Raw genomic sequence first — 27,517 nt, forward strand, 5'->3', positions numbered from 1 at the left:
AGTGAGGGGATACCGCTATCGAACTACGGTCGCTTCAGCTCCGCGCGAATGTGTCAGTAACAACTAGGAACCCGACGGAGAAGCGGCCCTACAAAACGCGGCATCGAAACCATTGCCCTGATTACCCCTCTGGCGCGTGCTGCGGAAGCTGGGAGGAACGAAGAGATCCGGAACTCTTAGGCTGCAGCCCGGTCCGTTTTTTTCTCGTCCCCGCTTCCTGTTATTCTCTCGCCGGAGCAATTGCTTGCGTCACGTCCCTGACTTCCAGAGATAGGACAGTAGGGACACGTCTCCCTAAGCGGGTGGCGCTCCTTTGCGCTTCCCGTTCCGCCCCGAGGCGGTAGGCGGGGGACTCTGCTGCGCCTGCGCCGGGCGGGGAGTCACGTTGCGGGGGTCTGCCGGGCTGCTGCGCAGACTCGCGGGCTCGGAGTGTCGGCGTGGCGGTGTCGGTGGTCGGCAGTGCGCATGCGTGGGCACGGCACGGCTCGAATGGTGGTGGGGTCCGGGCGCGGAGCGGGCGGTGCGGGCCGCGGGCAGGACGGCGGAGCCATGCCAGCGTCGGTGGCGTCGGTGATCTCGCGCTTCCTGGAGGAGTACATGAGCACCACGCCGCAGCGGCTGAAGCTCCTGGACGCCTACCTGCTCTACATCCTGCTGACCGGAGCGCTGCAGTTCGGTTACTGTCTCCTTGTGGGGACCTTCCCCTTCAACTCCTTTCTTTCCGGCTTCATCTCCTGTGTGGGGAGCTTCATCCTGGCGGGTAAAGATGACCACCAGCGACGGCGTGTGGGCGCCCTCGTAACGTACACGCTCCCTGCCCCTTCCTGGGACGCGGGGCGCAGCCTCTTGCTACAGCTGAGGCAGGTCACGCCTCTCTGGGCCTCGGTTTCCCCCTCTGTAAAATGAAGGGTCTGGACTAGATCCGTTTTCTATAGCTCCCTCCCCGGGTTGCTGGGTAAACCGAGGCAGAGAGAGCGAGTGAGCCTTTGGCTCTTCCGTGAAAGTCATGCGTCATTTCTATTAGACCCTAGTGTTAGCCCGCCCCCCATCCGTGACCTGCCCCCTCCTCAGTCCAGTAGAGCCTTTCTCATCCTGCTTATTAGGGGGACCCCACTAAAGACCCCCGACCTGGTGAAATCCTTACTCCTCGTTTCTCTGTCTCTGCTCTACTCAGATTTCATTCATTCTCTAACAAGTCTTGCGCTGAATTCTCTCCAACTCACAATTGATCCTGGCCCAGTCTCTGATCATGCCTCAGGGCTGAGCTTGGAGTCTGGAAGACTTGAATTTAAATTCAGCCTCAGATGTTAGTTCTGTGACCCTGGGCTAGTCATCAGCCAATCATTAAACATCTATTAAGTATCTATTAAGTGCCTGGCACTTTGCTAAACGCTGGAGATTCCAAAAGAAGCAGATGACAGCCCCTGCCCTCTAGGAGCTTACTGTCTAAGGGGCGGGGAGACTGCCTGCAAACAAATCTGTGCAAAGCAAACACCGTGCAAGATAGATAGGAGATAATTAATACAGGGAAGAATTAAGAGGGGTTGGGGAACGAGGACTAAAGGAGGCCAGGGAGGGCTCAGTTTCCTCACCTGTAAAATGGGGATAATAGCGGTACCTACCTTCGAGGGGTGCTGTAAAGATCAAATGTGTTGTCATTTGTAAGAGCGCTTGACACCGTAGGTGTTTACTAGATGCTTGTTTCCTGTCTCCCCTAACACTGCTCCACGCCACCAGCAGAGTTCCAATTGAACAATATGTCTTTTCCTTGAATTTCAAAACCTGGTACTTTCATAAACAAACCTGAGGCATCCCCTTACACCTCTTAGACCACTTTTTATGGCAACCGTTTGCCTCTCTATTTTCTTTTACCTTTAAAGCAGAAACTAATTTCTGCTTTTTTGCGTAACCCACACAATTGTATGTAGTAGATAATAAGTTAATGTTTGTTGATTTACTGACACGATTTCCTGCATTTACTCCTAGCTGTTAGTTCCAGTGACTGGGAAGACCCATAAAGTGACTTCCCAGCGACAAGCAAATCCAGAGCTCACTCTAAGTGGATTCTGTTTGAGTGATTTGTCTTAGAATTTGAACTTAGAACATGAAATCTTGGAGGCAGAAGGGACTTTATTGGTAGTCTAGTCCGGCCCCATCACTCTGTTCCCGAGGAAACACCCAAAGAGAACTTCTGTCATAATAAGTGGTAATTTTAATATAACACTAATAATATAACCATTATTCATTAATATGTAATGATATAGTGATACCGTAACTATTGTTACATACATTATTAATAGAAAGTAAGTTGCTCGAAGGCAGGAACTGTTTTCAGCGTTGTCTTTTAGTCTTCATTGCTAAGCCTCACCTTACATGTGTGTCTGTATGTATATATGTGCACGTATATGTATATATACACACATACACACACATCTAGTAGGTTTTTAATAAACACTTGTTAACTGATAACATTACACTCTTGCAACGTGTAACTTCATTATTACGGGTACTTATTCCAGTGATGCAGGTTGCAACTCATCCATAATTTGAGAGGTTTTTGAGAACTTCTGCAGCCGTCTAGTTTACCACCCTAGGTTCACCCTGCTAATAAGTGTTTTGTATTTTAGCCGACTGGACCTTGGACCAGACGCAGGTTTGAGCTTAGAAACGTCCAGAACTGAACTTTGCTGTCATAATGGCACAATCCAGCATCACTTCCACGCCACGGTGAAGTATTGGACAAAGACTTTAACAGTACATTTTATCGTACTGGACCCAGTGCAGAACTATACCACCAATGCAATTTATAGTCTTAGCTACCCAGGGCCCTGAGAAGTTGTCAGTGATGAGTCTGGAAGCATTTATTAAGCGCTTACCCTCTGCCAGACTTTGTGCTAAGTGCTGAGGGTACAATGAGTTTTAAATTCTCTCCCACCCCACTGTGAAGATGAGCAACATGATATCTATTATACATAGTAAATTTTGCAAAACATTTTCACATTAGCTATGGTTATATATCACATATATACACAATATCGCTGATGAAAAAGCAAAAACTGAAAAAATTATGCTTCAGTTTTTAAGTTCTTTCTGGAAAGGGATGGTATTTTTTTCATCGTGAGTCCTTTGGAATTATCTTGGATATGTTATTGGTCAGAGTAGCCGAGTCTTTCACGGTTGATCGTCATTTTATAGCATTGCTGTTACTGTGCACAGTAATATTCTCACTTCACTTTACATCAGTTCCTATGTTTGTTGTTCAGTCATGTCCAACTCTTTTTAAGCCGTTTGGGTTTTTCTTGGCGAAGGTGCTGGAGTGGTTTGCCTTTTCTAGCTCATTTCCTTTTCTAGCTCATTTCACAGATGAGAAAACTGAGGTAAATAGTTAAGTGACTTGCCCAGGGTCACATAGCTAGTAAGTATTGAGGCCAGATTTGAACTCAGGAAGATGAGTCTTCTTGACTCCAGGCCCAGCACTCTTATTTTGTTAAGTAGCTTTACCATCACTTCATATAGGTTCTTTCCCTGTTTTTTTTCTGAAACTGCCCCCCTTATCATTTTTTATATCACAATAATACTCCATCACAGACATGTGCCACAACTTGTTCAGCCATTCTCTTATTGATGAGTATCTCTTTTTAGTTCCTAGTTCTTTGCCACCACAAAGAGTTACTATAAATATTTTTGTACAAATAGCTCCTTTTCCTTTGATCTCTGGGATATTGACCTAGTAGCTTTGTCAGAGGCGTGCACAGTTTTTATAGCCTTTTTGGCATAGTTCCAAATTGTCCTCCAGAATTGGACCAGTTCACAGCTCCACCAACAGTTTATTAATGTACTCATTTCCCTCATCCCCTCCAGCATTTGTCATTTTTCATAGGTGTGAAGTGCTACCTCAGAGTTATTTTAATTTGCCTTTTTTCAGTCACTAGTGATTTAGAGCATTTTTTCATATGACTAGATAGTTTTGATGATTCCACTGAAAACTGCCTGTTTATATCCTTTGGCCATTTATCAGTTGGGAATTGGCTCTTTTTATGAATTTGGCTCAGTTCCCTATATTTTTGAGAAATGAGACCTTTATCAGAAAAAAATTTGATGTAAAAATTTTTGATATTCATTGTTTTTGTGGTATATTTTAGCAAAATGTTGTTTCCCTGATTATCTCTTTTGATTAGGTCTATTTTTGCTTTTACTGGTCTGAGATCATGGTTCCTACTCTTGCCTTTTTTACTTCCAGTGAAGCATAATAGTTTCTGTTCCAGCCCTTTATTTTAACTCTGTTTCAAGTGTGTTTCTTACTGACAACATATTGGATTCTGGTTTTTAATCCATTCTGCTGTCTGCTTCCATTTTATGGGTGAAGTTCATCCCATTCCCATTCCCAGTTATGATTACTGTGTATTTTCCTTCATCCTATTTTCTTCTGTTTATTTTTTTTTCTTTTTTGGAGGGGGGAAAGCAGGGCAATTGGGGTTAAGTGACTTATCCAAGGTCACACAGCTAGTAAGTGTGTCAGGTGTCCAAGGCTGGATTTGAACTCAGGTCCTCCTGACTCCAAGGCCCTTGCTCTACTCACTTTGCCACCTAGCTGCTCCTCTTCTGTTTATCCTTTACCGTCTCTTTTTATCTTGTCCCTCCTTAGAAGTCTGTTTTGCTTCTCGTCCTATAATTTGCCCCTTATCCCTTAATCATCCCTCCCTTTTATCATCCTCCCTCCACCCCCCACTTCCTGAACCTATTTCTCATCCCCTTCCTGGCCTATTTCTCAATTGAGGAAGAGAGATTTCTATACCCAATTGAGTGTGTATTTATAGTCTTCCCTAATTGAACCAGTTTTGATGAGTGAGGTTCACCTATTGCCTACCACTCCACCATTTTCTCCTCCAATATAAAAGCTCTTCCTTGCCTGCCTCTTTTATGTGAGCAAATTTTCCCGTTCTGCCTCTCCTTTCCCCCTTTTCCCAGTGCATCCCTTTTTCTCACCCCTTCACTTTTTTTTTTTTGAGATCATCCCAACATAGTTGATTCACCTCTTTTTTCTCTGTCTATGTAATCTTCTGTTGTGGTAATGATAAAGTTCTTAGGAACTCACATGTATCATCTTCCCATATAGGAATGTAGAGAGTTTAACTTCATTGAGTCCCTTATGATTACTCTTTCATGTTTATGTTTTTATATTTCTCTCAAGTCCTGTGTTTGGATGTCAGATTTTCTATTCAGCTTTGGTCTTTTCATTGGGAATTCTGGAAAGCCTCTATTTCATTAAGTGTCCATTTTTTTCCCTTGGAGGATTTATACTCAGTTTTGCGGGGCAGGTCATTCTTGGTTGTAATCTTAGCTCTTTTGCTTTCTGGAATATCATATTCCAAACCCTGTATAACCCTTTAACCCAGAAGCTGCTCGATCTTGTGTGATCCTGTCTATGTATGACTCCAGGATATTTGAATTTTTTCTTTCTGGATGCTCTGCAGTATTTTCTCCTTGACTTGGGAGCTCCGAATTTGGCTATAATATTTCTGAGAGTTTTCATTTTGGGATCTCTTTCCGGTGGTGATCAGTGGATTCTTTTGATTTCAGGACAGTTTTCCTTTATGATTTCTTAAAAGATGAAGTCTATGCTCTTTTTTGATCATGGTTTTAGATAGTTCAACAATTCTTAAATTATTTCTTCTTGATCTATTTTCCAGGTTAGTTGTTTTTCCAATGAGATAATTCACATTTTTTCCTATTTTTTTATTCTTTAGACTTTGTTTTATTATTTCTTGATATCTGATGGAGTCATTAGCTTCCACGTGGCCAATTCTCATTTTTAAGGAATTATTTTTTTTTTTGGTGAAAATTTTATACTTTTTTTTTTTCTATTTGGCCAATTCTGCTTTTTAAGGAGTTCTTTTCTTTAGAGAATTTTTGTGCCTCTTTTACCAAGCTGTTAATTCTCTTGTTATATATTTTTTTTTGCATCACTTCATTTCTTTTCCCACTACGCTTATCTCTTTCTTTAACTCAGGAATTCTTATTGGGCTTGTGTCCATTTACCATCCACCCCACCTTTGAGTTTTGTTGCTGCTTTCACAATGTTGTTTTCTTCTAAGTTTATATCTTGGTCTTCCCTGCCATCATAGTAACTTTTTATGGTCAAGTTCTTTTTTTGTTGTTTGCCCGTTTCTTTTTTTATTTTTTTTTAATAATTCTTTTTTTATTTTACCAGAACACAAATACAAAATAGAGAAAAGAAACAAAAACATCATAAACTTAAATATAAACTTGCTATGCTTGTGCATAGCAAAACATAAGAGAGGATTCAAAATATGTAACAATATTCATTTCAAGAAAGCCTATAAGATAAATAATACACCATGTGTTGAGAATTGTCCATCTTTTCTTTGTTTTATTTTGTTTAATGCTGTGCACTTTTTAACTTTGTTCTTTTTTCCCCTCGGCCCCCAAAGGCTACAATATAATTTAGATATTTCTTGATATATACATGCACATACAGATATATACATACACTTATACATATATACATGCATATACAGACATATACTTCCCCAAACATAATATACCTCCTGATCTTTTTTTTTTATGTTTGTGCATATTTTTTGTTTTCTATCCTTCCTGCCTCCTCTACTTCTACCCGCTACATTGCCTTCCTATTACTTGTCTACCCCCCTCCTCCTCCAACTACCCTGCCCTCCTGTTACTTGCCTTCTCCCCTCTAAGGATCCCTCCCCTATCCCACCATTCCCATTAATCTCCTTTTACCTATTCCCTCATTTCCCCCTTCCTTCACCAACCACCCTTCCCTCCTACTATATGCCTTTCCCCCTCCAAAGATCCCTCCCCTATCCTCCCATTCCCATTGATCTAAACACCCTTTACCTATTCCCTCATTCTCCCCTCTAAAAATCCCTCCCTTGTCCCTAATCCCTTCCTTGTCCTCTCCCCCCCCCCACTAAACCCCTACCATTTTATTTCTTCTAAATTTAGAAGACTTTTATACTCTTCTAAATATATATGTATTGTTCCCTCTTTAACCCATTCCCAATGAAAGTAGGTTACCAGAACTACCAGCCCTCCTCCCCCATCTAAATCCTCTGTATCCTTTCTTCTTCTCCTACTTCTTGTATAAAATAGTTACTCTTTTTAGCTGTTTTTAAATGGTTTTACTTTTTAAATTCATATCATAGTCAGGTTTATCCCCCTCTTTCTTATAAGCTCGACAATTATTAATAGGAATGTTAGACAAACATTTTACATTTTATGTCACATAAAAGGTAAGCAGTCTGTTCTTGTAAATCCCTTAGAGTCAGTCTTTGGCACGTACCTTATATGTCTCTTAGTTCTCATATGTTGAATCTTCTATTAAGTTGAGGATTTTTTTTTAACAGTCTTGAAAGTCTGAGAGTTTGTCAAATGTCCATTTTTTTTCATTCAAGATAATACTGAAATTTGAAGGGTATGGTATTTTTGGCTGGAGCCTCAGGTCTTTTGCTCTTCCATATATAGCCTTCCAAGACCTGTGGTCCTTTAATGTCTCTGCTGCTAGGTCTTGTGTAATTCTAATTGTGGCACCATCTTATTTGAATTGTTTTAATCTTGATGCTTTCAATATTTTATCCTTGAGCTGGGGGTTCTGGAATTTGACTATGATATTCCTATGAGTTTTCCTCATAGGATTTCTTTTAAGTGGTGTTCGATGAATTTTTTCTATTTCTACTTCCCTGCCTTGTTCTAGTGCTTCAGGACAATTTTCTTTAATTATTTCTTGTATTATTGTATCAAGATTCTTTTTTTGATTATATCTTTCAGCTCCTGCAGTTATTTTTATATTTACTCTTCTAGATCTATTCTCCAAATCTGTTGTTTTTCTTATAAGATGTTTCAGCTTCTCTTCTATTTTTTCGTGTTTTATTTAATTATTTCTTGATCTCTTAGAATTTCACTGGCTTCACTTTGCCCAATTCTAGTTTTCAAGGTGTCATTTTCTTCCTTGAGATTCTGTATCTCCTTTTCTAATTGGTTGACTTTCCTTTCATAACCTTCTTGTTTTTCTTGGATTTTTTTTTTATTTTTATTTGTTAGTTTTTCCTCCATCTCTGTCATTTGATTTTTAAAGTCTTTTTTAAGATGTTCTATAAATTCTTTTTGGGCAAGTGACCATTTGATATTGCTCTTTGGGGATTTCTTTACTTCAATATCCTCCTCTGAAAATGAACCCCGGTCATCTCTATTTCCGTAATAGGTTTCTATGGTTGGATTCTTTCTCCTTTGCCTGTGCATTTATTTTTGTGGTAATAACTCGATTTTTGTAATCACTTCTAGTCCTGGGGTATGGGAAATGGTGCCTCTTGCCTCAGATCTTCAGTTTCCTCTAGCCTGGAACCAAAGCCAAATCTCCAACCTCCTGTAGTGCCCGCAGCCACAGGCTTTCTACCCCACTGCATCTGCACTCACTGGGCGTGTGCTGGTTCCTTCTTGACCCCACCACTCTTCAGAGCACAACTGGGCCTGGCATTCCTCGTCAGGAGAGGTTCCTGCAATCTTCCTGGGCTCAAACGCAGGACTCCCCTCACTGTCCTGGGGTAAAAAGTTTCTGTGGCTGGGGCTGAGGCAGCCTCTCAAACCAACTAACCCCAGGGCTTGAGGCTTGTTGTTAAAACTGAACCTAGCCTGGTGGTGTTTACTGCATGCCAGGACCAAACCCAGTCCTGGGATTTTTCTTCAGATCTTCTTTGACTGTCCCGGGAAGGTCCTGGTTGTGCCCTATTCTTTGTCTCCAACCACACTTGGTTCGTCCAAAGGTGCCATTTTAACTCTTTTGTGGGGGAAAATCTTGAGAGCTTGGAATTTTCTGAACTACTCTACCATCTTCCCAGAATCCTCTGTTTGCCTGTTTCTTGACTTTGAATTCTTTGTTAAAGTTGGGCTCTACTCACCCCGGGGATGGGGAGGCATAGTTCTAAACTTCAGGCTTTTTTGTGCTGCTCAGAGGTAATTCTGGGGGTCTGCAAGTGTTCAGTTCTTTCAAGGTGGAGTGATTTGGGGAGAGGTCTGGGCAGTGTTTTCCTGTTCTCTGTTCTGGTCTTACCAGGAAGGGCCCCTGCTCCTCTGCAGCCACAAGTGCTAGCAATCCTCCCTGTTTCCTTATGACTGACTGCAAGCACTCTTCTCTGCCCTGGAACTGTGACCCAAAACTATGTACGGGCGATGAAGTTGCCAGTCAGTTCTAGCTGCACCCAGTGCCAGCAGAGGGTCTCCTGTAATCTCTTTTGACCACTTGTCTGACCCCGTTGCCCTTCCCCTCCCCTCCTTCCCCCTTATTGTCATCTCTGGGCTGAGAGCCCTGAAAGCTACTATTGCCCCTGCTAGTGGTTTTGTAGCCAGCTTTAAGGCCTGTCAGTGTTGCTGGTTCTGCCTGCTGTGGTGTGTGCTCTGGACTGGCCCCTACCCTGGGGTCATAGACCTCTATGCCAACCTCCTAAGTTGTCTTATCCTGGAAAAATTTCTTACTCTGACCTTTGGTTGGCTCTACTGTTCCAAAATTTGATTTGAGGAGTTATTTCAAAATTATCTGGAGGGGGCCTTTTTTTAAGAGTTCAGCCTGTATTCTACCATCTTGGCTTCACCTCTGAGGGAGAGCATTCTAAGCATCAGTGATAGCCAGTGAAAAGTGCAGAATGGGGAGGTAGAGAATCTCTTTTGAGAAACAGCAAGACCAGCATCACTGTACATAGAGGGCAGTAAAATGTAAGAAGCATGGAAAAGTAGGAAGGGGCTAAGTTATGAAGAGCTTTAAAAGCCAAATAGTATTTTATCTTTGATTCTGAAGGTAATAGGAAACCACTGGAGTTTATTCAGTAGTATAGGAAACTCACTTTGGTAGGAGAGGGATGGATGAACTGGGCAGACCAGCCACAAGTCTGCTGTAGGTATTTCAGGTATGAGGTGATGAGGACTTGCACAGGGATGGTGGCAGCATCACAGGAGTGTGTCCCAGCCAGTATGTATCAGAGGGCGGATTTGAGTCAGGTCTTCTGACTAAGGCCAGCTTTCTATGCACTATGTCATACTGCCACACTTACATATGATAGTTCAATTGATTTATTGTTCCATTCTCCAGCAACTATTCAAACCTCCTCAAAGTTTGTGCCATAACCCCTCTTCCCTACCTGCTTAGTGGAAGACCTCGTTTCATACTTCACTGAAAAAACTGAAGCCATTCACCAAGGGCCACCTCTTCTCCCCTCTTTTATCATATCACTCAAGCATCTTCCTCCATTCGGATCTCACTTTAAGAGCTGTCACTTTTTTTTGCCAGGACAAACCCCTGCAAACCACTTCCATCTTCTCGAGCAGACTTCTCCTCCCCTTTTCAGATTCTCTCTAGTTTTTCCCTGCAGACTTAAAATATGTCTAAGTCTCTCCCATTCTCAAAAAAGCCCTCACAAGACCCTATAGTCAATACTCAGTAAACATTTATTAAGCATCTGTTATGCCCCAGGCTCTGCTGAGAAAATGATTAAGTCTTTGCCCTCGGGGCATTTGCAGTTTGTCTGATTGTTGAAGACTGAACACAAAAGGAAGCTGAGAAGGGGAAGCCACTAGGGGGTTACTCCATGTGGGGGGATTGAAACCTAGGTGAGCATTTCCCTCTAGAGAGATGGAGACTATACCCTATTCTATATCTCTTCCCTTTCTCAGCCAAATTCCTTGAAAGCTATTTATACTAATTGCCTTTATTTCTTTTCCTCTGTTTTAAACCCTTTGTAATCTGGCTTCTGATCTAATTTATTCAACCAAAATTTCCCTCTTCGAAGTTACCAATGAGCTTTTATTGCCAAATCTAATGGTCTTTTTTTTCAATCCTGATCCTCTTTGGTCTCTATAGCATTGGACATTGATGGTAACCTTCTCCTGAATATTCTCCTCTCTTGGCTCATCAGTGTTTCCTTCTGTGTCTTCATTTCCCTGGCTTTCTTCTAGACTCAACTCAAATATTCTGCCTTCTAGAGGCCTTTCTCAGAATTTCGTTCCCCTCCCCTCCCCTCTGTTTTCTAATGTTTCTGTCTTCATATTACCTTCACCTACTCTGTGTATGACCCATGTTGTCTCCCCATCAGAATGTAAGCTTTCTGAGGGCAGGGCTCATGTTTTTGCCTTTCTTTGTATTCTTAGCTCTTAGCACGGTACCTGGCACATGTAAGCACTTAAATGTTTATTAACTGACACAGTGCCTTCCTCGTGATTCCTTGAGTTCAGTGTTGCAAATAGTAACATCGCTAAATTTTATAGGCGAAATAACTGTGGCTCAGAGAGGTTAGATTATATAGCTAGGATGTGTTTGAGGCAGGAGTCACATTAAGGTCTTTTGACTCAATTTTATTAGTCTTTCCACTAGATCTTGTTGCCTCTTTATAGGAGGAAAAGATTACCATACAAGTAAGCCAAAATGGTTCAAATAAGAATCTTGTCAAGAGACTTGACTGTAATTCTTTATTTAAAGTTAGAAATGCATAGAGAGATTCCTTGTGTTATTACTTTGCCTTTTCTGAGATTTGTCTCAGCTAGGCCTGAGGTCCAGGAACTAAAAGTTTTTATGATGCTTTATAGATGCTAATTCCATTTTTAGGACTTTTAGGGGTAAAAAGATGTGGAAGCTAGAATTCCCAAGGTAGGACTTGTTCACAGTCGTAGGTATTGAATAGCTCTAACATTGCTATGCTGTTGAGTCTCTTTTACTTTGCTCACCAAGCCTGTAGTTGGTCTGAGAACATGTTAGTTGACTATAGTGAGGTTACCAAGTGGATTTCTGGTGAACTCTGTTTGATGCCCTCAAGTTCTAGAGGGGGTAGGGTATAGGGTTTGGCTTCGTACCTTTTTTTTTTCAAACCAAACTTAAATGTTTTGTATAAATATTTATGTGCATATTCCTCCCCCACTAGAAGGTAAGCTGAGTCTCCTGGAGTTCAAAATAATTTCATAATGTCATGAAGGAGACTAATTGGAAGCCAGTGATATGATTCCTTTGTGGCACATACTTAATACAAATAGAGCAGTTGATCAAGCAGTAAGGTACTGCTAGGTGCTAGAGAGGAAGATGAAAAGGGACATGACTCCTGTTCTCAAGGAGCTTACAGTCTAATGGAATGCTCATAAGTATCAGAGAAGGTAGACTAATAAATGTAAAAGGTGTAGACAAAAGGTGTCCTGAGAAGTTTGAGGAGGAAGAATTCTCAGCTGAGAGAATCAAGAAAGGCCAAACATTTTAAGTGCTTACTAAGTGACAGGCTTTGTGCTAAGAGCTGGGGATCTGAAGAAAGACCAAAAAAAAATGGTCCCTGCCCTCTAGGAACTTAACATTTTAATAGAGGAGACAACCTGTAATAACTAAATACAAGGAATTGTTTGGAGTAAATTAGGGTAATCTGAAATGGGAAGGCATTAGAAGCTGGAAAAGGCTTCCCATAGAAAGTGGGATTTGAGTTGAATCTTGAGGGAAAACAATGAAATTAAGAAGTGGAAATGAGGGACCAAAGCATTCTAGGCATGAGGGGATAGTCTGCTGTAAAGCTCTAACTAGTTATAGGTCTGTGTAGCTGGAAGGTGGAATGTTCTTGGAAGATGAAAAAAAGGTGGGGGGGGGGAGTGGTGAGGAGAGGAGAAGACAAGATTCACTGAACTTCACCGTCCTGTGCTTGAAAAGCTAAATTGGAGGCTGTTTGACCACTTCCCCGGAAGGAACATTTTAGAAGGGAGGTAGATTAGGCTAAAGTTGTTCTTTCCAGCTCTAGGAGTCTGTGATTCTGTTTCTCTGTTGTTTTGAAGCCAAGAGTGTGTCTTAACACATGTTTTCTGATTAGGTGAGGCCAGGTTCTTGAGTCTTTAGAGGCTAAAAAAAAGGTAGCAGCCAGGATTTTTATTTCTTGGGAGTTCAGTGTCTGTCACCAGTGAAGAAGAGATCTAGTGGAATTGAGCCAGGAATAAGTTTGATATATAAAGCAGGGGTTACAAACATGTCCTACTAGGGGCACATGAGAACTGGATTAAAATGTTGAGAACTATTTAACAAAATGAATATACGGGGAAACATAGGTAATATTATTTTTTAAAACACAGTATGCTGCTGCAGAGCTCCTTGTATATGACTGGATTAGTGACCTCTGTTTCTATTTTTTATAGAGTTTGAAGAGGGATGTGGGTAAGAGGCCATACAAGTAAATTTTATTAATCTTATGTTTTTATTTTACTTACTTTCCTAATGTAGCCCTCCTTACTCCTTCCTCAAGATGCCTCTTTGTAACAAAGATGAAAAAAAAAACCAGTTAAGCAAAATTAACCAACATAGCAAAAAAGTCTACCATCTGCAGTATTCCATTCCCATACTCTCTCATCTCTGCAAAGAACCAGGGTGAGGTACCTTATCTCTTCTTTGAGCTGATTTTTAGTCATTGTACCTTTGAAGCATTTGGTTTTGATTATTTTGCTGTTCTTTTCGTTTACATGATTTTCATCATTGCCCATACACTTTTCCTGATTCTACCTACTTTACTTTGCATTAGTTCACAGCAGTTTGCTCATGTTTCTCTCTGTTATTCATTGTTTCTTAGAGCAGGGTAATATTCCATTATATTCATGCGCTAACCACTTGTCTAGCCATTCCCCAGTTAATGGGCACATACTTTATTTACAGTTCCTTTTTAAGACAAAAAACACTGCTATAAACATTTTGGTGTATGGTGGGCCTTTCTTTCATATTGACCTCCTTGGGTTCCATGCTTATTAAGTGGAATCTTGGGTCAAAGTATACAGACATTTTAGTTACCATCTTTGAAAAACTGTAAAGTCCAATTTAATCAAACCCCAATCACCTGAGTTTTCTTGGCAGCACAGCCATGTTGTTTATATATAATAGTTGCTGCTCAGATCATGTAGGGCCCCAGGTGACTGAAGCAATGATATGAAGGTCTGGAATAGTGGGGTAGTTTGATGTTTTCAACGGATCGTAAGAGAGCCAGAATGAACCTTAGAGATCATGTTGTCCAGCCTTCTCATTTTATAGATGGAGAAACAGGGCACTAATTAAGTGGGGACTTGATATGGGTCCCACAGGTACTAGAATTGGGATATGAACCTGGGCATTGAGTATTTTACCCTTAAGTATCACTTTAGGTTTATAAATGCTTTTCTCACAACAGCACTCTGTTGTAGATAGTCTAAGTATTAATATTCGACAGAAAAGAAACCGAACCTCAGAGAGGTTACGTGACCTTCGTAGGATCAGTCAGGACTTGAGCCAAGATCTAATTCCAAGACTGGCATTTTTGACTGTGTCAGACTTGTACTAATCATCCCCCCCCCCTTTTTTTTTTATTGGTAAACTATAAGAAGATTAGTGTCTCTGGAATCCCACACTTCCCTTGGTCCAATTTTCTGTCCCACTTAAAAAAATTCATCTGTAAATCTGAATGCCTGTTTTGTGAAGATGGCATGGAAGATGTAAAGATGTAAAAGACAAGAGCTCCCTCATAAATAGATAATCCACACACAGTAATGGATAATAAATATTAAATGGGGAGTACAGATGGAATTCAGAGGAAGGTGAGAAGTCACTGAGTCTATAGTATAGAGAGGGTAAGAAACTCAGAGCAGGCGAGATTTGACGACTCATGGAGGATGGATGGGTAACAAACATTTATACTAAGCAATTAGGGACTCTAAGATGAAAAATGGTACACTTTGTCCTCAGTGAGTTTATAGTCATTTAAGAATGTATATAGGCAGTTTGGGGGCTCAGTAAGTAGAGTGCTGGGCCTGGAGTCAGCAAGACTCATCTTCCTGAGTTCATATCTGGCTTCAGACACTTAGTAGCTATGTGACCCTGGGCAAGTCAGTTAACCCTGTTTGCCTCAGTTTCCTCATCTGTAAAATGAGCTAGAAAAGGCAAACTATTCCAGTGTCCTTGCCAAGAAAACCCCAAGATGGGGTCATGAAGAGTCGGACACTTGAAAAAAACGACAGTAAGGAGTATGTAAGTGTGGTGTGGGCCACAACGTGTAGGAGGCTGCATAATATGTTAGAATGGAAGTAAAGAAGACCTAGGTTCGAATAGTTATTGTGATGCAAAGTAGAATGTAATAGGAGCAGAAGAGAAATTGGCAAGTCCTGTGAAAAATTTGAGTAGGAGGAGATCTCTTTATGAGGGTGTAGGGTGGGTGCGGTGGGGAGGTGTTGAGGAAAGGGTTCATTGAAGAATTGAAATTTGAATTGGGCCTTGAGGAAATGGAGGGACCTAGAGATGAAGAAGGAAAGTAGTTTTTCACTTAGGAGAAATGATATGAGGAAGAGCATAAAGATAGCAGAAGATAGAGCTAGAATGAGGTGTGATGACTAATCTGATTTTGCTAGACCATTAAAAATACCATGGGGAATAGTGTGAGGTGAGGTTGGACAAGTAGAATTGTTGAAGTTTGGGGTTGAAGGATTCTCGAGACCCCAAAATACAGACATGCTGGGTCCTGCTTGAATGAATTCGACTCAAGCCTTATTAAAGATTCGCCACATTGGGTAGACTCTTAGGGAGCTTGAGCATTTGTGACACTAATGCCAGTGGGCCAGATCAGTCTGAGCTCCTTCGTGGATGCAAGATGAAACTTAATGTACAGAAAGATTGTGGGAGAGATCTAGGGGTGGTCAAATAGTCTGGGGTGACTAGAGGAGGGGTTTAGGGAGGGTCTTGAGTCCAAGGAGGACTTTTGATGGTATCTAGGGTGGGAAGCAGCTGGACAATAGAGGGCTTAACTAGATAGAATTTGGGCCTAGATAATGAAAGGCTTATGGCCTCAGGTGAAGGCCAGATATAGTGGGAAGGTTCAAGGGGGTTCCCAGAGACTGTACCCCCATCACTTTGACCCAATGATACCACTTTGGATTATATAGTAAAGAGATTAAAGAAAGAAGAAAAGGACTCATGTACAAAAATATTTATAGCAGTTCTTTTTGTAGTGGTGGAGAACTGGAAACTAAGAGTGCCCGTCATTGGAGAATCACTGAACAAATTATGGTACATGAGTGCAATGAAATATGCTATAAGAAATGATGAAATGGATGGTTTCTGAGAAAACCTTGAAAGACTCATATGACTTGATGCAGAGTGAAGTGAGCAGGACTGGAATGATTTATATAATAATAACATTATGAAGACAGACAACTTTTAAGGACTTAAGAATTCTGATCAATGCAATAACCAACCATGAATCTAGAGGACCAGTAATGAAATTATGCTGTTTGTTTCTGGTAATGGACACATGCATATATTACAAGGCCTTTTTTACTCATTTCTAATTAGAGATACAGTGTGTAAGAAATGGGGGAAGCATTTTCTTCTTTTCTTCCCACAGAGTTGAAAGCATCCCCCCCCCTTTAGCAGAGTGTAGGTCAGGTGACTGGTTAGACCTAGTTCTAATCAAAGCTCTGGGGTGAGAGGCTAGAGGTTTGAACACATGCTTAAACGAGGCATGACACAGGCAGTTGGGGTTGTATCTGGCCAGTGAAGAGGCTGGCAGGAGATTCGGGGTGGGGTGGTCAATAAAAGGACTGGTGTCCATCTGAGTCTTTTGTACTCTCCTGTACACTGTTCAGGGGACGTACCCATTTATTCAGACTGAATAAATGTAAAATATAATTAAAATGCCCCCAACCTCTATTGCTTGGGTAGCGTCCTTTCTCATGAGAAAGCAATAAGATTCCTTTTTTGCCTTTTCTCAAGAACAGTCTCTATTTTTAATGTGAGTAGTGGTCTCAGACCCCCACAAGTGGGAGGGAGAAGAGAGGTGAATAGGGTAGGATAGCAAAAAAAGAAAAGAGCATTATTGAAGCATTTTTAAAAAAAAGGCACAGAAAAGAATAATAGAAGAAAGAATAGCCAGAAGGACTCACAGATTAGTCCATTTTTGAAAATTAAGTCATATATTTTTTAATATTTAAAAGAAAAAGCAGGTGGAATACAATAGAAATCCTTAGTTTCATGTACAAATGTCTGATGTTATTCTATGTATATGGAAATAACCATTTTATTTGGTGTTTAAGTTCAAAATACAAAGAAAAAATCAGAACCATTGAAAAAAGAATGTTTTGAAAAGGAAACTTTCCTCAAGGAAATTTAGGGCAGGAAGACCAATTAGATCGTTGCAGTAGTTTATGTGGGGAGATAAAGTCAGGGATTGACTCTGTTATAAATATACTCACACTATCTAGGAATAAATAATACTTGTTGGCAAGCCAAGAAGGTTTTAATTATATCTTACATTTATTTCTTCTGAATAAATGGGTACATCACCTGAACAGAGTACAGGAAAGTACAAGACTCCCTTTTATTGACTCTCAATTCGAATCTCCTGCTGGGCCCTTCATTAGCCAGATGCAACCCCCGACGGCTAACATCAGGGCTGTCCAGCCTGAGGTTTTTATTGAAACAATAGAGAGTATATTTTGATTTGCCATTTTAGTGAGAGCTCTGCAGTAGCTTGGCTTGTTTACTAAAGCATTTATTTAAATTTCTATCTTGTAGACCACCACACCTGGCCCAAGTCATGCCCTCCTCAAATGGTTCATTAAGTTTGCCTACAAGCCTCTAACCTTTCACCTGATCAGAAGCTGCCTAGATTACAGCTCTGATTAGAACCAGTCACCTGACTTACATTCTGCTAAAGCTGTGTTGGGGGGTAGGGGGCAGAGATACTTTAAACTCTGTGGAAACAAAACTCCCTCCATTTATCACAATTTCCCCCCTTTTTTTTTTTATTCAAATTTTTGTTTCCACATCTTTTAATACTCCCTTACTGTCTCATATGAATTTTTCTCCTTAACCATCACCCCTTTAAGTAAACATGGGAAGGGTTGATCGATGCAGTGACAAATCAAAGGGGCCAGTCCTCTTTATAAATAAAGATACAGAGACCCAAAAGAAAACAATAATGCAGTTGTCCCTTTAAGATTCAAAAGTCTCTTCTCATACAGCTGTCTGGCAGGAAACATCATCAGTGAAGTCCTCTGGTCCTTGGTATTTGTTATAGCCATCTCCAGCACAGCATCCCATCATCTTCTTGTAGGAACCAGCTTTCTGTCCATTCTTCTACGAAAGCACAATTTTAAGTTACCTCCTTAGCACAATTTTAAGTTACATTTCTAATCCTTAAACCTTGATCCTTTTAACAAATTCAAAATTGGAACCTTGGCCAATTGTCACGTTTTAAGAAATTCACATCAGAACCCAGTTTCTTATACTTTACATTAATCCATTATTAATTTCCCCCACCATGAGGATGAGATTTTATTAAGGAATTAACAACAGGCTCCAGTACATACATAAATACATAAATTAATCATTTTTTAACAGTACATATAAAATTGTAAAACAATTTTGACTCCTAGTTATGCCATGTTTCTTTTAAGGCATTTACAAAATAAACCACAGGCCGTTCTTCTTTTAACATCACTGATTGTAACAAAACATTAGACAAGCATGATGTTAACCAAATAACAAAATGACATTCTCACAAGCCCTTGACCCAGTTGTCTGTATACTATTACAAAGAATTAAAGGACCCTAACTTATACAGGAACACACACACACACACACACCCACCACACACATACATATTAGTAACATATCAAATCCAACTAGCTAGTAGTTGTTTGGGCTAAATTCCTAAACCTGATGGCTCAGTCTTACAGTAACCTAAGATGTTCCATAATCAGCTATTTTAATAGATTTGTTACTGTATTTACAAAACCTTCTGATTATAGAAATTTGCCACTAAGAGATTAGGGACTTAACTTATAGTAAGGGAGTAATATTTCCCCAGCTTCATGTCAACTCCAGGCAGAAATTGTGTCAAACTGCATTGAGCCAGGCTTAAAGTCTGCCAGGTTTCAGTTAAGGAAATAAAGTCAAGAGAGTCCTACCTCAGCATATGTGGAACAGTTGCCCCCTCAACCTGCAGTTCATACTTGCCCCTCACAGGGCTGCTGGCATCATGGATTAGTGGCTCAGACAACCTTCCTTTATAGTCAGACTCAGAAAAACAGTCAGTTAATCATCCCATTAAGTCTTTGAATAGCAAGTTCCAATAATCAGTTTAGGATATGACTATAATCTCACATTGCTTAAGGAACATCTCCCAAGCAAGCCCTAAATAGCTTGCATGTACTTCCACCCTTGTTCATAAAATCTTCCCATTAAGATCATTAGTTATTTCTCTCACAGATTTGCATCAATTTCCCAAGTTTTTCTATTCTCCTCTAACTATGCCCGATCTGAAAGAATGAAAGAACTGAATCATATAAATATGATAGGTTCAGACACTAACTTTATCTAATGTTTTAGACCATGAAATAAATTCAAATCCAAACAGTCACATTTAACTTTTCCCATCAATGCAAAAATATTCTACAACTTATCTCTAAGGAGGGACATTATTTCACATAGATACAAAGTTTAACTTTAAATCCCAGCCTTCATCTGTGGGATAATGGTTCAACATTGCATTTGTATCTTTATTTCACAAACTTCTTTTTCCCTTTGTGTGATTATATCCATTAATATTTAGAAAGAATGTTCTCTTTCACATGATATACAAGAGTACCAATTTACCCAGTCATTTGATTGAAAAAAGCAAGATTTCATATATTTGCATTGATCAAATTTTCTCTTTTCCCCCATAAAACCTTCTAGGCCTTTAGGTACCACAACTTCACTTCACAGTAGTAACAGATTCTGACAGACACCTTTTCTTTCATCATAACTACTACTTTTGATTACGGAGACCTGTCATAAAAAAAAAAAAGCAGCATCATATCCACCTGTTCTCCCTCCCTCCCTCCCTCCTATAATGGCATCTCCCCCAGATAGTGGGTTCTTTTACATGAGATGGCAGGTTTCACTAATCAAAACTTTACCAGGACCCACATCTCTAATTCTAATCTTATCCTAAAAACCAATCACTAGAAATCAGTTCTGCTGACCCTAAAAAGCCAGGTTTGGAGGATGGCTGGTTTCTGACCCTTCTTGTTTTCTCTCTTTCAGTAAAACTTTCAGGCTTTCCCAGCCTCAGGGACCCTTATTGTACAAATAGAAATCCCAGTAACTGCTGCCCCTCCCCCCTTCTTCACTTCGGCCAGGTTGACAAAGGTAAAACTCAATCTTATCTAGACTAAAGAGGGGAGGGGAAGTGGGGGAAGGGAATGAGGAGATGGTAAGGATTGTGTTCCAAACAAAAAATCCTTAGCAGTTCTGAAGGCTTCCCAAAGTCTCTTTCCATAGAATTTCCTGTCTCCTCCCCGTGCCGCACCCCCCTACCCGCTCCCATCCTGGTTCATAAAATTTCCGTGATTGATAAAATTCACATGAAGTAAGCCTTCTAAAAGCTGTACAAAAGATTTTACAAAACATTTTTTCCCCTTAAGGTAAGAACATACCCAGTTAAACTGTCCTTACCACAATAACAAAGTTTACCAAGGCTTTGAAAACTTACTCAGTGGGAATTTCATTACACAGAAGGTTTTACAGAATTGATAAGAATTTATGATGAGATGATTCCAAAAATCCTAGTTTTAGTTTTTTAACAGTATATCTGAATATATATTTAAAACTTGAAACAACTTGTCACTTTAGGTGAATGCATTTCTACGTCTCTTTACACAGGGAATCATTCATCTCATCACCAGGGTGTGGAAACTAGCATCCTAAACCATGGAATACATTTTCATAAATATATGAATTTTCATAAATGGAAAATTTGCCATCACAGTAAATATTAGCAGTATTACTATTTGTTTATAACCAAATATAAGTTTCAAACTATCACATTTTTATCACACCCTCTTAAAAGATCAATTCATATATAACAAAATTCAGATACCATTTCTACCCCACAATGGTCTCTCAAATTTTACAACCTGAGAGAACTCTAAAAATACAATTTAGAAATACGATTACATTTCCAGATTATCACATACAGAAATTACTGATCCTGTTACTTTTGGCATTTATATATTTTATTTAGCTGTATATTCCCAGCACTGAACAGCTCTTCCGAGCTAACTCTTGCCTCTGGCCTAGGTATTAGGAATATGTGCCTGGCCATGAGTGAATTTAGGAAAAAAAAAAAGAATTTTTATTTCATATCATTATTTACTTTTATAATTCATCCAGATTTGAAGTTCCTGCCCTGACCCTCACTGGTCAGCTTTCACCAGCCTCACCTTAGGCATTCCAATTCCTTTACTCCTTAGATTAGCTTAGCCAAAATAAAAGGCCTAAAGAATTTGAAGGGGCTTCAGCCACTTCCCTTCCAAGCAGAAAGCTTTGGAATCTTTAAAAAGTCCTCTAGTCCTTGTTAATTGAAAGTTGGTTAAAGGAGGCAAACAAGCTAGGTGGTAGAAAAATCCATGTTGTTTATTATTTTCCCTTAAAGCATAGCGGAGCTAGCTTGCTTGTATGTACAAGGAGTCAGAGCGTAAGTTCTGACTATCTGAACAAAGAAATGAGAAAGCTTATATACATTATTTTTAGCAGGCTCAGCAAGCCTGTGTTACTTCACTTTTATGATCCCCATGTATGTTTAACCATGATACAAGACAAAGAATTTCCTTAATGGAATAGGTTGTAAATACAGTAAGTCAGGATAATTGACAAAGTGTCAGTTGGAATTACAGCCCAGGATCTCTGTGTTTAATTTGCCATTAACATTCCCCAACGTAGTATATGCCCATAAAATATTAAGATAAAAAGTCACATAATTCAACGTAATTCCTGGGGGCTAAAGGTCTCATCCTTGGTGGCCATGGGCTGAGGAAGGAATGCTCCATCTGGGCTTGAAGTTAAGTTAAATGACTAACAATTTTAGTAAAAAGGAGCTAATCTCCTTCCCTCAACCTCAGTTTTTTTTCTCTCAGTCTTCCTGAGATCCTTTTCTTTTGCTAATTAACTCCACTTTTAACCTCTCTGCTGCTAGGATTAAAAACTTCATACAGAAACATGAAACATAAAACTTCTTAAACCTACAGACATTAGACAAGACATTGCACATGAACAATTCAGAATTTGAATTCAGACCCATCCCAAACATTAAGTTAAAAATAACACATTTTGCACTTCACATCTCCAAATCACCTTGGGCTGTGTCCTCCCACACAAACCTTTCTGTGTAGCAGTGAATGGTTTTGAAATGCAAATCAATCTACCTCTTCGTGATCTGCTGGGAAGTTTCCTGCTTGCTTTCTTGTCTCTCTCCACATTCAAAACCTCTTGGAGTTAGAATAGAGAGAATTTTTACCACCCAGAAATCTCCAAATCTTTTTCCTGGGTCAACCCACTGTTTTCCCAGTTTGCCAGCATTTTTCTTCATGGGCTGTGTGGAAAAATGCTAGGAGAAATCCATTCTTCCCCACCTTGGTCCAAATATTCTGAGAGCTCTTCTCCCTGTTGTAGGGCAAATCTTACTTCTTAACCTAGAATGCAGACATGAAAAAGCAGTACTTAAGATCCCGAATTGTTCCTGCCTTGATGTTGTGTGTGGGCATTTAGTTTCACTTTTTCCCTTTACTCACATTACTGAGTTCCCAAGGATTCCAGAAAAATAGTCCTGGGAAATTGGCAGTCCGAAGAAAGGAAATTTCCACCTGCAGATACTAGGGCCCATTAGAAACCAGTGGGGGCGCCTTCTCTTCTTCCGGGGTGAATTTTTCCTTTTTTCTGATGCTATATTAATAATCCTGGATGAGCCTCCAAAATTGTTATAAATATACTTATGCTGTCTAGGAATAAACAATACTTGCTGGGAAGCCAGGAAGGTTTTAATTATATCTTATATTTATTCCTTCTGAATAAACGGGTACATCCCCTGAACAGAGTACAAGGACTCAGACAAACTCTGGTCCTTTTATTGACTCCCAGTTCGAATCTTCCGCCTGGCCCTTCATTGGCCAGATGCAACCCCCTGACTGCCTAAGTCACGCCCTCTTCAAATGGCTTGTTAAGTATGCATACAAGCCTCTAACCTGATCAGAAGCTGCCTAGATCACAGCTCTGATCAGAACCAGTCACCTGACTGACATTCTGCTAAAGCTGGGGGGAAATACTTTCAACTCTGGAAACAAAACTCCTCCCTCCATTTCTCACAACTCTAAAGACTGGTGACTAGGAGAATTGATGGTCTCATGAACTGAAGAACATTGAAAGACTGGTTGCGGTATGGGGCATATTCTGTGTGTTTGAAGGACATCTAGGTAGAAGCATCTAACAAATAACACCTGGAGTACTTTGGAGAAATTAGGGGAGGAGGATAAAAATTTGGGAATCCACTGTACAAGGTGACACCTTAAGGATGAAGGAAATCACTAAGTTAGATAGTACAAAGTGAAAAGGACCTAAATTATAAAGCTTGGGAACATCAAAGGAGAAGCAGGATAAGGAGAAAGGAGATGGGCATTCTTGGTTGAGAGAACCCAAGTAGAAATGCACAAAGTATGTTTGGGGAACAGTAAGTACATCTATTTGGTTGGAGTCTCCACTGGTGTGTAGTGGAGTGTTTGAAGATTTAGTATTGGAGAGGGAAATTGGAGCCATGTTGTAGAGTCTTTTATTCCACACTCGAGGCAGTTTGGGCTTTATTTTATAATTGATGGGAAGTCACTAGATGTTTTTAAGTGGGATAAAGATGTGATAGTGGTGTGTCGAACTTAAAGGAGCATATCATTTTCTGTGTTCCCATTACCACCATGTAGTCTTGTTCTTTGTATGAACTGATTAGTATGGATATTTTGGAAATGAATCTACAACTTTTCATCTAGGTGAGAATGGTACCAGAGTTTCACAAATCCTGATATGTTTGGGACTGTTGACAAAAATAAGTTGCCTTAATATCTTTATGACAGCTAGAATAGATAAGTATTTCCTGCTGGATTTGATTGAACCCCCAGTATGTCAAAGGCAGTATTTTCATAGAATGATTGCTTCACACACTTCTTTCTTTGGATCAACAGATTATCAATGTCCAGTGTGGTTCTAGGATCTTGAGCTTGAAGAGGCCTCAGAGGTAGTTTATTTTCATGCTTCTAGACAGGACTGCAAATGAGTATTTATCCTCTTCTTTGATATCTTTAGAGGAAAGCATCCATTTCTTTTCTACAATACCTTAGTTTAGCATGTGGTAGAGTTTACAGTTTAAATATTATTCCTTATCTAACCAGAATCCAGAATTTTATTTCATAGGATCATAAATTTAGAGCTAGAGGAGGTCTCTGAAGTCATCTAATACGTTCCCCTTCTTTTATATGTGAAAGAAATTAGTTCCAGAGATTCCTTAGCTAGTGTGGTCTTAAAGACAGATGTAGGCATTTGTTTTCACTTTCCTTACGATAAGTTTGTCTTATAATAATAAGAGACAGTCTAAAGCCATTTTTTATAGCTCCAGTCTATTCTCTAGACCAGTGGCCTTCAAAGTAGGGACCATGAAATAATACAAGGGGCCCATTGGAGGCTAGGAAGATAGGTTGCGTTTTGCCCTACTCTTAGTGCATTTGTCTTTAACACAATGCCACCCCCTTTGATTGCTCCCTCACTCTGCTCCCTTCCCCACTGGCTTCCAGAGCAGTTATAACCTATTCCAACTCAGACACCTAAAGCACCTCTCATTTGTGGGTTCTGCTTTCTTGTACAGAGGTCAGAGTAATTGTGACTCTAGGAGCAAATATTTTTTCATCTTTACCTCATCCTTTTAAAATTTCTATTTTTTGCTTAAGTTTTATAATGTGGTTAATTATTAGTAAAGTGGTATAATCATATAATTAAGAGTATGTAAATGTACTTACATATTAAATATTAAAAATATTAAATATTAAAAATAGTTTGAATACTACTGTACTTGATGAAGTAATCTCATTCTTTCCTCTCGTTTTCTAACTTGTGAGTGTGAGAATCACTAGGCAGCTCTGTCTGAATCTGAAAAGCCGGATGGATTATTGAACTGAAGACTTTGTAGAGGTTCTTGTGATGTGAAGTACAGTATGTCCTTGGTGTTGTTAATCAGATTTGTGATGCCCGGGGTGATTTCTATGGCTACAGTGAAGTTAATGTTATTGACCCAATACTTTTTAGGTCAGGTGGTCAGGTTGTAGATATTAGACTCTTTTCTCATTTTACTCATTTGTTCTTTAGTAAAACATGGTCCATAGTGTGTTTTTTAGTTGGCTTCCCTTGGTTAAGACATTAGCCAACTCTGGTCTCTTAGTAATAAATTTGGGTAGGTCACTAAAAAGATCATGGGAAACGCTGTTTTTCATCATAATAGACTTTGTAGAAACCATGATTATAGTTCCCTGACTTTTGGGTCAGATGTTAGTAGGTTGCTCTTTTCTAGTTGTCAGTGAGAGTCCTTTTGGCCTAAGGCAAACTTTCTTTTTTTGAGTAATGAAATTATTTTTTCTCATCACAAGGATATTTTGGGAAAGCATACCTTCATGGTATGGTGAAAATGCTGCTTAAAGGAAGATGAAGCTGTGAAGAGACCTTACTGAAGATGTATAGAATATATATCCATGCTTGAGTTGATGCAATTTTGAAAGCAGTAAGAGATTGATTTTTAATTATATTCAGAGGAAGACAAAAGAATAAAAAAATCACAGGCGCTATTAATACTAAAAAGGGGGAGGCAAGACAAAAAAAAGGTCAAGTACTGACTGATATATTCCTACTTTCTCATGTCTATAAAATCCTTATGAAAATACTCTACACATGTATCTAAGGTATCCTTGATCAAAATACTGGAAGGGAACAGGCAGTCTTTCATGAACAGTATTCTAGAGTCCCATCACATCTTCACAGTCACAGTTGGTTGCCTGAAAGGTATAGAGAATATGAAGTCTTACTGTGATTGTTGTTTGACAGAAAAGCGTTTTAGTCAGTAAAACAGAGTGTAGCCTTTAAGGCTTGCCCTCTCTTCAATTGTCTCCCACACAAATGTTAGGAGAATATAAATTCTCAATATATGCAACTGCAGAGATAATGCTGGGTGGGCACACCAGCTTAGCTGAAGTGGCAGGACACCCTGGAGGAAAGACAGGAGGTGGCATTGTGCCAGGCAGGTCAAACCACCACAGATACCTCAACCACCACCTTCTCTCAGTCCTCATTGGAGACAACACAGGACCTGAACCCAAGAGCCTTGGAAATAGCAGTTCTTCCTAAACTACTGACCGTACTCTAGCTCAGTCTCTATAGCCAGCCATCAATTAGGGAAACAGGTAGTATAGAGAAAGGACCCACCTTTTTTGCCCCCACCAATAAGTAACTGCTGACTAACTGCCACTTAGAGTAAGTGAGCTCAAAAGCCCTCAGGGTTTCAGCAGCTTCTGGACCACTTGTCCTTTTTCCGTGATATCCCAGCTCCCAGAGCCGTCATCCTGGATAGCTTCTACAGGCATGCATTGCAGTCATAACTACTACAGACCCAGAAAGAGTTACTGCCATTAAAGTCCTTGCGCTGTCAAATACAGCATCAGAAACATAAGGTTTTGTTGGTGGAAATTACATTAAAGAAGATCTATTGCAGTCTGCTTTGCTGCTGTTGAAACTTCCTAGGTGTTTTGTCTTTTTTATTAGAATGTGAGCTCCTTGAAAGCAGGGAGTCTTCTCTGTTTTTATCTCTAGCACCTACAACAGTGCTTTGTGCATAGTAAGTGCCTTTTGATTTATCAGACACTCCTAAGGCATGAAATATACAGATGTATATACACTCAGAGTTATTTACCACTGTCATGGAGGATGGCCTGCACAGGATCCAAATAGAAGATTCTGTTTACATGGTGAAGTCTTCCAGCAGCTTCTGTTTGTACGTGACATTTTGATGATTGCATCAGACCCAAGAATATTACAGGTCCTCTTCAATAAGATCCATATCCACTCATGATTGGTGTAACAGTTCCCACATGGAATATCAACTGGTTGAAAAAGACTTATTGCTGAGGTTATGATTTGTAGTTAGATAGGCAGCATTTTTAATTAGCCTTATCAGTACAGTATGTTTGTATATCTCTGACAAGCATTGCTAATGAACATTAAGCTGGGTGCAGAATTGAAGAAGAGAGTGGGCTGGATTGCATATGAGAAATTGTACAACACTTTTCAGTGATCTCAGCTTATTTTCTGACACAACCTCATTTCATTCATCTTTCTTTCCCCAGTCACTCTATGTGATAAAGTATCATGATTTCCAAAGAAACAAAATTGTGAGTGACCCAAAGGGCAATGGAAATAGTCATGGTTGCATTATATTATCAGTGGTCTCTGTTGTACAAAAAATGTAATAAGATGTCATTCATATAATAATAAAAAGAGGGGGTGGTTGAGTCACTTAGTAAAAGTAAGGAATGACACGGACAGCTGAATGTTGTACTGGCACTCTTGTGCTAATAGAAGGCCTCCAATGTATTGGGTAGGTCCTCCCTAGAGACACTT

At 39.9% G+C, this 27,517-nt stretch overlaps 1 protein-coding gene across 1 annotated transcript in view; it reads left to right on the top strand.

Annotated features, from left to right (window-relative positions):
* The window catches only part of DAD1 (defender against cell death 1), a 45,976-nt gene continuing 18,459 nt past the window's right edge, over positions 1-27,517 (top strand). The window contains exon 1 of the mRNA XM_036736838.1: positions 1-760. Within this exon, the coding sequence (XP_036592733.1) occupies positions 466-760 (295 nt within the window). The 5' untranslated portion in view covers positions 1-465. The remainder of the gene's footprint in view (positions 761-27,517) is intronic.

The sequence above is a fragment of the Trichosurus vulpecula genome, chromosome 8, assembly GCF_011100635.1.
Source record: "Trichosurus vulpecula isolate mTriVul1 chromosome 8, mTriVul1.pri, whole genome shotgun sequence".
Classification (NCBI taxonomy): Eukaryota; Metazoa; Chordata; class Mammalia; order Diprotodontia; family Phalangeridae; genus Trichosurus; species Trichosurus vulpecula.